Source organism: Astyanax mexicanus, unplaced genomic scaffold, assembly GCF_023375975.1.
Source record: "Astyanax mexicanus isolate ESR-SI-001 unplaced genomic scaffold, AstMex3_surface scaffold_33, whole genome shotgun sequence".
Lineage (NCBI taxonomy): Eukaryota > Metazoa > Chordata > Actinopteri > Characiformes > Acestrorhamphidae > Astyanax > Astyanax mexicanus.
In genome coordinates this window covers 4,720,643-4,733,580 of record NW_026040043.1, presented here as the reverse complement: position 1 = coordinate 4,733,580, position 12,938 = coordinate 4,720,643, and the positions used below count along the sequence as shown (strand labels likewise).

Here is a 12,938-nt window from a genome sequence, read left to right as displayed (position 1 = left end):
TGCTGGTGCCCATATCTCCACATATTTATTCTGAGTCTATGTAACGCTCATTTAAAATAGTCTGATCGTACAAGAGAGTAGACAAAAGCTTATTATATTTGTAAATTTTATGGCAATAAACATATTTAACAGCATACTTTAAATAAATACATCACCAAACAATTAGTAGAATCAGGAAAAATCTATTAAATTTGGGATGAAAAAAGAGATAAACAAAAGAAACAGTAAGAGTAAACAAAACTGCAGTGGTGTGTTATGCTCTTAGACTAATGTTATGGAAGCTAAAATAAAACTAATATGTTTTACAAACTAAAATAAACCAATTTTATTGTTTATGGGAATAGAAAGATTGAGCCACTGTAGCGCCACCATACCTCTATAGTTAGGCTTCATTTGTAGGCACAGCACTGGGCATGGTCTGTAGTCTGATGGTGGCTGAGGGCAGTGGGTTGAGAGTCTGTGCAGCGTTCTCTCTGTTAACATTGCTGGCTAGTGCTGCCTGTCGCTGTAGAAATATCACACATTTTACTAGCTGCATAACATGCATGTTTTGCACATCCAGGGCCTAATATTGGTCTGAATTAAGCCAGACAGCTTTAAATTAGCATTTTCCTGCCATTGTGCAAATTTACACTCAGCCATAGTTTAATCTCCAGTCATCCAAATCGATGTGACAAATTTTCCCGAACATTAATGATTTCCTATCCAACATAGCTTTTCTTCACTGACAAACAGTAACAAACAAACAGATAGTTATATATTTGTAAAGCATATATAAAAGCATGACTTTTCTAAAGATTAAATCTAGGCCTGGAAAGTGCTATTTTCAAATTTCATTACTTTTCCAAGTTTATCATGACTGTATAAGCTCTGAATATATGAGTTTGAGTCAGAAGCGTCAAACTGGATTCCTACACAAGTATGGAAAGTATGAAATTTAATTTTTAGAAATTTCCAGGTCTGGAAAAATGTACGGAAACTATTAAGACTAAATGTAAAATTAAGAATATCTAAAAATTGGTTAATCTGTTTTTTTTTTACAATTGTAATGCCCATGCCCCTGCTCTTATCCTCCTATAACCCACTTTATAGACCGCAAGTGTCTCATCAGGTTTCACTGCTGCTTCAACAGACAGGTGATGACCTTACTGTTTGTGAGCGGACTGTAAAAAATGCCTTGTATGATTGTTGACAGAACTCATAACACATAATGGGTAAATGTAAATTCTCTTATGATTGGTTCATAAATTTGTTTAGTGAACCCACACATACAGTACACACTAGTGAGCACACTTAGAAGTGATATTGTGGAACACATGTCCGGAGTGGTGAGCACCTGGGGAGCAGGGAGGGTTACCTATAGCATCTGTGCTACAAGCCGCCTCTGTAAATAATGTAAAATTTCCTTGATTTTTGTGTTCTTTAGGCCCTCATCACTTCATGGCCTCAGGAATGCTTGCAGAAATCATTGTTAGAACAGTCTGCTATGCAATCTGCAAATACAAGTTAAAGTTACCATTCAGAAAATAAGCAGTATGACAACACTATCCAGAAAAGCCAACTGGGCCATTGCCAATTCACAATAGAGAGGTACTGTACAGCTTGTTATCGGCACACAGTTCAAAAGCCTGCATCTCTGATGCCATGGGGTTGCATTAGTGCTACAGCATGCTTACACATCTGGTAAAGTACAGTCAAGGCTGAACAATATAGAGGTTTCAGCACAACATATTCTCCCATCTAGACAGTTTCACTTTCCTTTTCAAAGGCCTTGTATATTCAAGCAAGACAATGCTAAACCACATATGGCATCCCTCACTACAGCATGCCTTTGCAGAGTCTGAAGAGTCTAGGTGAAAAGCTAGTCTCACTGCATTCCAGGCATTTCACTAATAAAAACATTTATTGCTTCATAAAATGAAAAACGGGGCAGGACTTCTGAGCAGTTTCATCAAACAAGAATGGGACCACTTTCCTTAGCAACCAGTAGCATTGTGTGTTTTTTGTGGGATTGACTGTTGATTGCTGTTGATTATAAAGGTTATAGTGTGATATGTGCTACATTAGCTGGTGTAGTAGATTTATCATTTACGTACTTCATTACTTACAGTAAGTAAATAAGTTACTGTATGGATTGTAAGACTTAATTGAAATACGGGTTACACTGTACTGGTTTCTCTTTACACCCTGAAGAAAAACTTCATGCCCCCAATTGTCATTGTAAAATTCACACGATGGATAACACTACTGCAGCCACCAACAAAAAAAGTTACTCTGAAAGTGTTTTTTCCATGTTTTCACTGTGTGGGTTACAGCTGGTTGTCTGTGCACAAGAGGTCTGTACACAGGCAGGAGATGCACCAGGTTGATCTGTCTAATCTGTCTTTCAGAGATGAACGTCCTCTGGATGATGCTACTGATTTTCTCTTGCCCAATAGAGACCATGTCAGGTATGTGTTTTTCTGCTGTGTGTGTGTTTGGTGGGTGTGTGTGTGTGTTTGGGTGTGAGGGTGGGAACTGTTCGTACCTGGAACTACAGTCATTTTCATCTAGTCCAACTCAGAATCTAAAGGATAACATTTTGATAATTGGTGAGAAAAAGCAGAATTCTGTAACTTTTGTAATCAAAGTTAATTTGATTGTATCAGCTGTAGTTAAATCAGAATGGGGCTGCAGAAGGAAAGGCGTAGGGCATATATTAGTGCATTTAATATTGTGGATATATTAGGATATATTTTTATTTATTGTTAAGTATTTAATGTTGTTATATTACTGATAATCATTGAAAAAATGAATATTACTCTGCTTCTGTTCTCTCTGTTAAAGATGCATCAATTTGTAAACACTGGACAATGACTTTATTTAGCTAAACATAAGTGAGATATGTAATCATGAACTAATTTTATTTTGTGTAAATATTTATTATCAAGACAAATTACCACATTACACTCAACACAGATGTAAGGCCTTTGTGATTCATACTGTACCGGGGTTGGACAATGAAACTGAAACACCTGGTTTTAGACCACAATAATTTATTGTCCCGACAGACAGTTCTGGTGGAAGCAGAAGAGTTGAGGGGCACATTGAATTCTGCCGTGATTTGAGCAACCGTGGTTTTATGTTTTTTGGATACAATCTGGGTTAGCACCCGAACATCCCTTTCAGACAGCTTCCTCTTACAGCGTCCACAGTTAATCCTGTTGGAGGTGGTTGGTCCTTCTTGGTGGTATGCTGACATTACCCTGGATACCGTGGCTTTTGATACATCACAAAGACTTGCTGTCTTGGTCACAGATGCTCCAGCAAGACGTGCACCAACAATTTGTCCTCTTTTGAACTCTGGTATGTCACCCATAATGTTTTGTGCGTTGCAATATTTTGAGCAAAACTGTGCTCTTACCCTGCTAATTGAACCTTCACACTCTGCTCTTACTGGTGCAATGTGCAGTTAATGAAGATTGGCCACCAGGCTGCTCCAATGAAACCTCACACACTAAAATGACAGGTGTTTCCGTTTCATTGTCCAACCCCTGTATATAAGCTGTAAACTGGTTGTAACACTCGGACAAGGACTTAAAGATGAAAATGCAGAGAGGAGTTTATTAAGAAAAATCCACAAGGCAATACTAGAATCAGGACAGGCAAAAAGTAAAAAAAAAATCATAGTATCCACAATGCAAAAATCAAAGTCAAGACAGACAAGGGCCAAATATTAGGATAGGTGGTGTGAGCAGAAAAAGCATCCTGTTTAAAAAAACAAAACATTACCTCAGATAGACACAGTGGACTCGGCTGGTCTCAACAACAATTTCGAGCCTCCCTCACCCTGAGACAGAGACATGACTGATTCCCAGTGAGGTTAAATCTGAGGTCCATCACTTATGGTATTGAGACTCAAATACCAACTACAACACTTCTAAGTAGTTTGCACTTATCACAAGCACAGCCACTGTCCCTATCACTATCAGTGGAAAAGAACTATAAACTAAACATGTCATACTTGGAGCAAGTGAAAAACCCAGCAGTACCCATGGTAATAAACATATTCACCAGTTGACTTAAGAATTTACACAGACCAAACTTTGCTGCATGTAGAAGAAGCTTGTGGAAATAACCTATAAAAACAGTCTTTCAGCAGACTATAAACATGAAGAGCAAAGTGAACAAAAAACAAAGATAAATGTTGACTAGCCTAAAAGGTATAGAGTTAAGGAGAGCACAGAAACAGCAGTACTGCCCAGAGAAGCCATTGTCACTCCTGGAGCATGATAACATACCATTTCTGAAGCTGGAAAAAACAATCAAACATAATCTATTGTACCAGTGGTAGATAATTTTCAGCACATTTTATCTAAACTGTGGTGCTGTACTTTTTATACGGAAAGAGTGGATCAGTGTCACCTGATAACCAGCATAAGGAGGCTCTGATTGGATTGTGGGGCTGGATAATTTAATTGGATCTCTAACTACTTTGTTAGTACCCTTATTATTTTATCATTTCATTTAATTGCAGTACAATTTAAAGTAGTGGGACCAGCTGCTCCTCTTGTTGCTGTAGCTGGAGAAGATCTGGTTCTACCCTGTTCTCTCCAACCCAACATCAGTGCTGAGGGTATGATGGTGGAGTGGTCTAGATCGGATCATACTGGATCTGACACACTAGTTCACCTGTATGAAGATTATAAAGACAGAAATGGAGATCAGATGGAGTCTTACAGAGGGAGAACAGCTCTGTTTAAAGAAGAACTGAAGAAAGGAAACGCCTCACTGAAACTCTCAGCTCTCCAACCTTCTGATGATGGAGCTTACAAGTGTTTTATACGATATGGATCCCAGTATGATGATGCAACTGTTTATGTTAAAGTTGAAGGTAAGAAAAATCACAATTTCAGTTAACCATTATTCATTTTTAACAAAAGCAGTAATCTATCCAGCTACTTCACACAGTATCACAGTTCCTATCATTATAAAGTATCTAAAAAAAACATTATTTCAGTGTTATTTTAATTTATTTAGTATTTAAAAAGTTAATAGTGCAAGTTGTCTGTTTCAAACATTTATATTTTTATTCTCGTAATTGTATTTAAAACAATTTAATTTCGTGTTTACATATTATAAAAAAAAAAAAACATTATGGATCATTATAATACAAAAAATAAATATATATATATATATATATATAAATATATATATATATATATATATATATATATATATATATATATATATATATATATATATATTATCATGCATTCAGTTCAGTAAGTCTGCAATAATAGTTTAGAGTGAAAATCCTTAACTCTGCTCCTGGAAAAGCTAAAAGCTTCCTTCTAGCACTCTATGGTTCCTAATCCAACCAATAACTGGAAACTGGAAAAAAAATGGAACAGGAAGAGGTCTGGCTGACCCACATGACAAAGCCTTTAGCTCAGCTTAACACTGGACTAAATCTCATACAGCACTGCCACTGGACTACTAAACAATACTGGTGTTCTAAAACATTTGACCGGTAACTTTTATGTACATGTTTCATAGGTGAACAGATACACCGTTTAGGTGCTTAAATGGTGGGTAAAAATAGACACTGTTCATGTATACAATTAAATTTATTTTAGGAAGATTGTCTGTACTTTGTAGTATTTATTACATAAAAATGGTAGGTCTAAAATAATAAAAGTGACAAATCTAATTACACAGGTGATTTATTGCATCAATAATAAATCAACATGCCCATCTCTGCTGTTCATGTTAAACCAGGGATTTAAATATTACATATATTTATGCTGATAACTGAACTTTACAGTGTCACATAACCACTTAAGTCATGCTAGCATATGGTATTTTTATTGGTGGATGTAGTGCACTTGGTGCAAAATTTGTATTTTTCATGTTTGCATGTTTTTGTATGTAAATAAGGTGTGCAGAACCAGAGTGTGATTTTTTTAAAGGGACTATCCTGTGTGTGAAAGCTTGTTAGTTATGGAGTTCTCATACAAGTACAACATGCTCATTGCTGATCTTAAGAAATGTTTTTAAGTACAACATTACAAAGTAGTTAGCCTTAAGAATATTTGGGAAATGCATCCCTGGTCACTTTGATTTACTTTTTTCTTTTTTTCAGTATATTTTGAAGTAGTGGTTCCAGCTGCTCCTCTTGTTGCTGTAGCTGGTGAAGATCTGATTCTGCCCTGTTCTCTCCAACCCAACATCAGTGCTGAGGATATGATTGTGGAATGGATCAGACTGCATCGGACAGACACACTAGTTCACCTGTATGAAGATTATAAAGACAGAAATGGAGATCAGATGGAGTCTTACAGAGGAAGAACAGCTCTGTTTAAAGAAGAACTGAAGAAAGGAAACGCCTCACTGAAACTCTCAGTTCTCCAACCTTCTGATGATGGAGCTTACAAGTGTTTTATACGATATAGATCCCAGTATGATGATGCAACTCTTTATGTTGAAGTTAAAGGTGAGAAATAAGGCTATGCAATATGAGCTACCTTATGCTACCTGTACCTCAAATCTAGAGAAGAAACAGTACTTACTCTCACAATTTAGGCCATTTCATATGATGATAACAATATACACTGCTCTGAAAAAAAAAATCACCAAGTATACTGCTGTACATTAAACATCAGGGATATCAATCTGCAGAGTACCTCTCTCCTTGTAGTTTCTGACTGTTTCTTCTCTAGATTTGAGGTACAGGTAGCATAAGGTAGCATAAGGTGGTACAGTCATATGAAAAAGTTTGGGCACCCCTATTAATCTTAATCATTTTTAGTTGTAAATATTTGGGTGTTTGCAACAGCCATTTCAGTTTGATATATCTAATAACTGATGGACACAGTAATATTTCAGGATTGAAATGAGGTTTATTGTACTAACAGAAAATGTGCAATTAAACCAAAATTTGACCGGTGCAAAAGTATGGGCACCCTTATCATTTTATTGATTTGAATACTCCTAACTACCTTTTACTGACTTACTGAAGCACAAAATTGGTTTGTTAACCTCATTGAGAAGCTGTATGGGGAGAGTGATGCGAAAGAAGCCATTTCTGCAAGCACGCCACAACAGAGTCCCCTGAGGTATGCAAAAGCACAAGCACACCTCAGGCGACTCTGTTTGTGGCGTGCTTGCAGAAATGGCTTATTTCGCATCACTCTCCCATACAGCTTCTCCTTGTGCAAAGTGCGCTGTATTGTTGACCGATGCACAGTGAAACCATCTGCAGCAAGATGATGCTGCAGCTCTTTGGAGGTGGTCTGTGGATTGTCCTTGACTGTTCTCACCATTCTTCTTCTCTGCTTTTCTGATATTTTTCTTGTTCTGCCACTTCTGGGCTTAACAAGAACTGTCCCTGTGGTCTTCCATTTCCTTACTATGTTCCTCACAGTGGAAACTGACAGGTTAAATCTCTGAGACAACTTTTTGTATCCTTCCCCTGAACAACTATGTTGAACAATCTTTGTTTTTAGATCATTTGAGAGTTGTTTTGATGAGCCCATGATGCCACTCTTCAGAGGAGATTCAAATAGGAGAACAACTTGCAATTGGCCACCTTAAATACCTTTTCTCATGATTGGATACACCTGGCTATGAAGTTCAAAGCTCAATGAGGTTACCAAACCAATTTTGTGCTTCAGTAAGTCAGTAAAAAGTAGTTAGGAGTATTCAAATCAATAAAATGATAAGGGTGCCCATACTTTTGCACCGGTCAAATTTCGGTTTAATGCATATTGCACATTTTCTGTTAGTACAATAAACCTCATTTCAATCCTGAAATATTACTGTGTTCATCAGTTATTAGATATATCAAACTAAAATGGCTGTTGCAAACACCCAAATATTTAGAACTAAAAATGATTAAGATTAATAGGGGTGCCCAAACTTTTTCATATGACTGTATCTGCATTGCATCAGGTTGCACAGGTATTTCTGCTCCTCCAGGAGAACACATCCATATATCTGATCCTTAGTGTGGAACAGAAGGAGCTTTGCCATAGCTCTACAGTGTGATCTCCAGCGGGCTACTGGTGTGCATGTTTCTGAAAAAACTGTCATGTGACATGACTTTACGAAGGTGGCATTACAACCAGTCCCCTGTTACTCACAGCACAGCTTCATACAGCTTGATTGGAATTTGCCAGAGAACACCAGAGTTCGCAGTTCCACCATTAAACATGCGATAGCCATCAGTATCCTGAATACTGTTAGGTACAAAGATAAAATCCTCATGGTGCAGTGAGCCCTGGGATCATCTTGATGTAGGAAAATGCTCAGTATTATGTGGCCTGAGTGTGTAGGCATAATTCATAAAAGAAAATAATTTAAATTAAATTTCGTTCATCAAGATCCATGAGTGATTTAATCACAGTATAACTCATTTCCTGTAAATCTGTATATTTCCTGTTTCATATTACACGTTGAATTACACTCATTCAATTAATTTACATTCATATTCAAATTAAATACATTCATACATTTTATTATATTGCTTCTTTTACTGACAACTTTTGTAGTTAAAATAAGTAAGTAGGGGAGACCAGGGAGGTTGCAACACAGTTACAGAAACAGCTCATTCAAATATACAGAAACTCAATTGCAAACATAATTGCCATATACCGTGGCATGCACCCCTGGTCAAAATAACTGTTACTGTGAACAGTTAAGCATGTTGAGGAATTAAACAATCTGTAATGCACGGGTCAGACTACACAAATTCAGCGTCGCAAACAACAAAGGTTTGTGTAGTGTGACATACAGAGGTGTCTTACTTAAGTAGAAATGTTGGATATCTATACTTAACTGGAGTAATTATTTTTAAGACGACTTTTTACTTCTACTACTTATATTTTCACACAATTATCTGAAATTTCTACTCCTTACATTTAGAAATAGCCTCGCTACTCCTATTTCATTTCAGCTTGTTTTCATTCCGGCTTCTCATCGTTCAGTAAAACCCCTATCCAGATAAATCTCCCCATCCAGACACCCTATTGGTTTATACAATCCATTACACCTGCACTTGTCATGTCACAGTCCACACAACCGTGCAAGGTGCCTAAACATTTGCATAAAAAGTCTTTTCCAGACTTCAATATATTATAACTTTTGCAGTCCTAGTCATGGTGCCCCCTGGCCTGCACATTTTCAAGAGTTTCCCTGTTTAAAACACCACTGAAAAAACACTAAAACACAGATTTCTTTTTTAAAAAATGTTATGTACACAGTTTCTGCATTACGATAAATTAATCTTTAATACATTACAATGTACAATGAAGTACAAACACATGTTGGGTTTGCTGTACATGTTTATGTGGTTTGTTTTACAGGAAAAGGATTTCATGGTTGGAAGATTGCCATCATCTGTTTTTCAGTTTTTGGTGTTATTTTAACGGCCTTTATAGCTTACATCCTGAAAGGTAATTTTTATTTATAATTTTTAGCAATATTCAGAAAATTTGAATAATTTAGATTGTGTGCATGTATAGGAAATGTAAAGTCATGACTTCTGGGATATTGTATTCTTAATCAAGATGATGTGCTAAACACAGACCCTCAGAAAGCTAAACTCTACTGTCAGGACCACTACTACTACACAGCATTATATGAATGGTCAATAAATATTTATATGTATATATGATAGATCAGTGCAATATAATGTATTTTAGTAACAGCAGTTGCTGCTGATTGCTGTCTGCCATAAAAGCATATTGCACAAGCTCACTGTATGGGTCAAATAAACACACTTGAGACAAACAATTTACTCTAGTGTACTTTAGTAAATAAAAAAACAATACAGAAAAAATATGGACAAAATATGTTTGATAAAAACAAAAGCTGGAACAGTGTAATTTTAGATGACTGGAAAAATCACACTTTTTTTGGAACTAACTGGTTTAGGCTCGTTGGCCTTCTGCAGGGTTGTTGTTTAAATACACAAAGCCAGAAAATGTATTATCAATGACAACCAATAAAGTGACTAAAACACCCATATCTTAATACTACCTACCCTCTCTACCAATTTTTGGATTTTTGAGATTTGTACAGACCAATGTTATTTTACTAAAAGTCCCATTTTACCCACAAAAGCCCTGACTATCTATTTAAACTAACTGAATTGGTTTATTTAATTGTGCAGCTCATTAGGGGTTTGGTCCGGTATTATAGCATTGTAATTGTTAAAAGGGCTGGAACCTTAGAAGCATAGAAGCAAAAAAAATCTTATAATGACCTCCAGCATTTTGTAAGTGAGATCACATGATCACACTGTGAAACTGCCCTGTGATCCAGGATGTTCAGCATATTTCATAAGATAAACTTAAGAACAGAGTACTGCAATCTTTTTAGTAGTAATAAACCATCTGCTGGTCATTTTATGTTCTAACAGTGTTGGAACAGTTTCAGTCGCTGCATGACGCTGATCTTAGACTGTTTTTGTTTTCTTTCCATTTCTTTAACTCCAGATAAATACTCAAAAAAGCAGCTCTCTCCTACACAGTGCTCAGTTATAACCTACATGCGTCTCCACACCGAGAATCCCCGCAAAGAGCTGGACCTGAGCAAATTCAACACATCAGAGGAAGGATACAGGAGACTCATCCCTGCTGTTTCAAACTGCAGGAAGGCTCAGTGAGTGTTTCTTTAATTTGGAGTTTCTGCTATCTGTTGGGGGACTGATATTGAATAGAAATACTAAGGATTAAATAGCTGCTGCTTATTTAGCGGTTACGCAGATTTATAAAACACAGTGAGCTCTCAGAGAAGGTTGAGATAACTGAATATCATTCCAAGATATTGTGATTCAGGTACCAAAAATTCATAATGACAACCAATAAAGTTGCATAGATACTACCAAGAAGTTTCAGTGAACACTAAACCATGACTCAGCACATCATCTTACAATTTTATCACCTGTCTAATATTGTGTAGGTCTACCTCCTGCCAGCAAAGTAGATATGACCTATCCAGACATGGGCTCCACAGCTTTCCTTTTATTATCTGGCGCCAAGACATTACCAGGAGATCCTTTAAGGACTGAAAGTTGAGAGATAGGGCCTAAATGCATTGCATTAATTTTGACTTAGGGGCATGTGATCCTGTCACTGCTCATCAAATGTCCTTTCTTGGCCCACTTTTGGTAGGTAATGACCACTGCATACAGGGTAATCCCACGTGCAATGCCGCGTGCTCTGCGCCAAGCTCGGTTACTCGTGCCTGCATCATTTTAGAGAGCTGGATGAGACTTTAGTTAATTAATTAATATATTTAATATTTTAATAAATTTGCCCTGGTGATAAGAAACACTAACATATAGCTTTATATTTCTGTGTATGTCAAATGTTTTAAGTTTTATATAATTGACGGACAGCACCAGACGCCAGGGTGACAACATGCTTTATTTTTCAAATATATATATATATATAAAAAAAGTGATTTTTTTTTTTCATTTATAAAACTCCAGCATTTGAGTGAGAATTAGTATCTGTTAAAAGTCTATATGTCTATATCTGCTATATTAAGCTACAGTTATTCAGTCTGTGTACTGAACATAAATATAAATCCTTATAACTGTCAGAAATAAATATAACTAATTATAACTTATAATTACTGTGCAGATTTTTAAGTATATTTATTTTTAGAGTTGGGAGGTGTTTTTTGTTAAATGTAAAGGTGGTAAAGAAGTGATGGTGTGTGGTATAGTAAATGGGGAGTGCAATACGGACAGGGAACATCTGGGGAAGCTGACAAAAGGGCTGATTAACAAACAAGACACAGGTGAGGACTAGGGAGGAAAGAAGATCAACAGAACACATGGCACATGGAGAAGGAGAAGGAAAAGCACATGGAGAGGAAAACTAACAGATGGAAAAGAGAGGGCCTGTGTAGCTGCAGGTAACCATTCTGAGTAGCCAGCTTAACCTGATTCCCCCCCCCCCCCCCCCACACACACATTCCCTGTGCTCTCCTACCCCCAACTCAAAATAGCTTCCCGCAATCTCACTATCACAACTATTCACAACTGGCTACTTAGAAGAGCATTGTTAGGTTTCTGACAAACATAATATTGTCCATGTCAGCAAAAAAAAACCTTATTTAAATTTAACATGCAGTACATTTAAATATGTTAATTATTGTTTTATGTAAAGGTTTTAAATAGGCTGCTGTGTGACACAAATAAACAGGGAACTCACCATTGCTTTGTCTGTTTACATAAGTAACAGTTAATAATTTAAGATAGTTAATATAGTTGCTAAAGTTAGTATGTGCACCATATTCTAAAATTCCCTGCACAATTCAGTACAGTTTAAAACACTTTTCTAGTTTGAAAAATACATAAACCTATGTAAGATGTATCTGTTTGCATTCTTTATTTTCTAACATGTATGTTTTTCAAGGCTGAGAACACTCAGATACGTTATTTGTAGATTATTAAGCCAAATAATGTGTCTTTGTTCCTATTTGAGATTCTAGCAATAAAAAGAGAGAATGAAACTACATGCACTGTGTGTCTGAATATTAATGTCCAGAATTCCAAAGAATATCAATTATAAATGTAATTGTTTAGACAATTTCAGATTCAGTCGTTGCTAAATAATTTCACATTTGCTTCATGTGTAACTTCTTTCTTCCCCATCTGTAGATTTGCTGGCTGTAATCTCACTGCTGGCTGCATTGAAGAGTTAAATGCAGCTCTAAAAACAGAAAACTCTTCCCTAAAAGAGCTGGACCTCAGTAACAACAACCTGCAGGATTCAGGAGTGGAGAAGCTCTCTGATGGACTGAAGAGTTCACACTGTAAAGTGGAAACACTAAGGTCAGAATCATACAATTTCATTAGATCATATAATTCTACACTAACATTACAAATGCACACACCAGTACTCCTCTGGCACCACATTTAAATGGGTTAAAAGAACCATCAC

The 12,938-nt window shown here is 36.5% G+C and overlaps 2 protein-coding genes across 4 annotated transcripts in view; both read left to right on the top strand.

Moving 5' to 3' along the window:
* Window positions 1-12,938, top strand: part of LOC125789955 (uncharacterized) — a 176,463-nt gene that overhangs the window by 12,794 nt on the left and 150,731 nt on the right. The window lies entirely within an intron of this gene.
* Window positions 1-12,938, top strand: part of LOC125789953 (uncharacterized) — a 91,058-nt gene that overhangs the window by 4,809 nt on the left and 73,311 nt on the right. For all 3 annotated transcript variants that reach the window (XM_049473053.1, XM_049473051.1, XM_049473050.1), the window contains exons 2-7: window positions 2,391-2,450; window positions 4,517-4,873; window positions 6,125-6,475; window positions 9,345-9,434; window positions 10,479-10,644; window positions 12,656-12,829. In XM_049473053.1, the coding sequence (XP_049329010.1) occupies window positions 2,393-2,450; window positions 4,517-4,873; window positions 6,125-6,475; window positions 9,345-9,434; window positions 10,479-10,644; window positions 12,656-12,829 (1,196 nt within the window). In that variant the 5' untranslated portion in view covers window positions 2,391-2,392. The remainder of the gene's footprint in view (window positions 1-2,390; window positions 2,451-4,516; window positions 4,874-6,124; window positions 6,476-9,344; window positions 9,435-10,478; window positions 10,645-12,655; window positions 12,830-12,938) is intronic.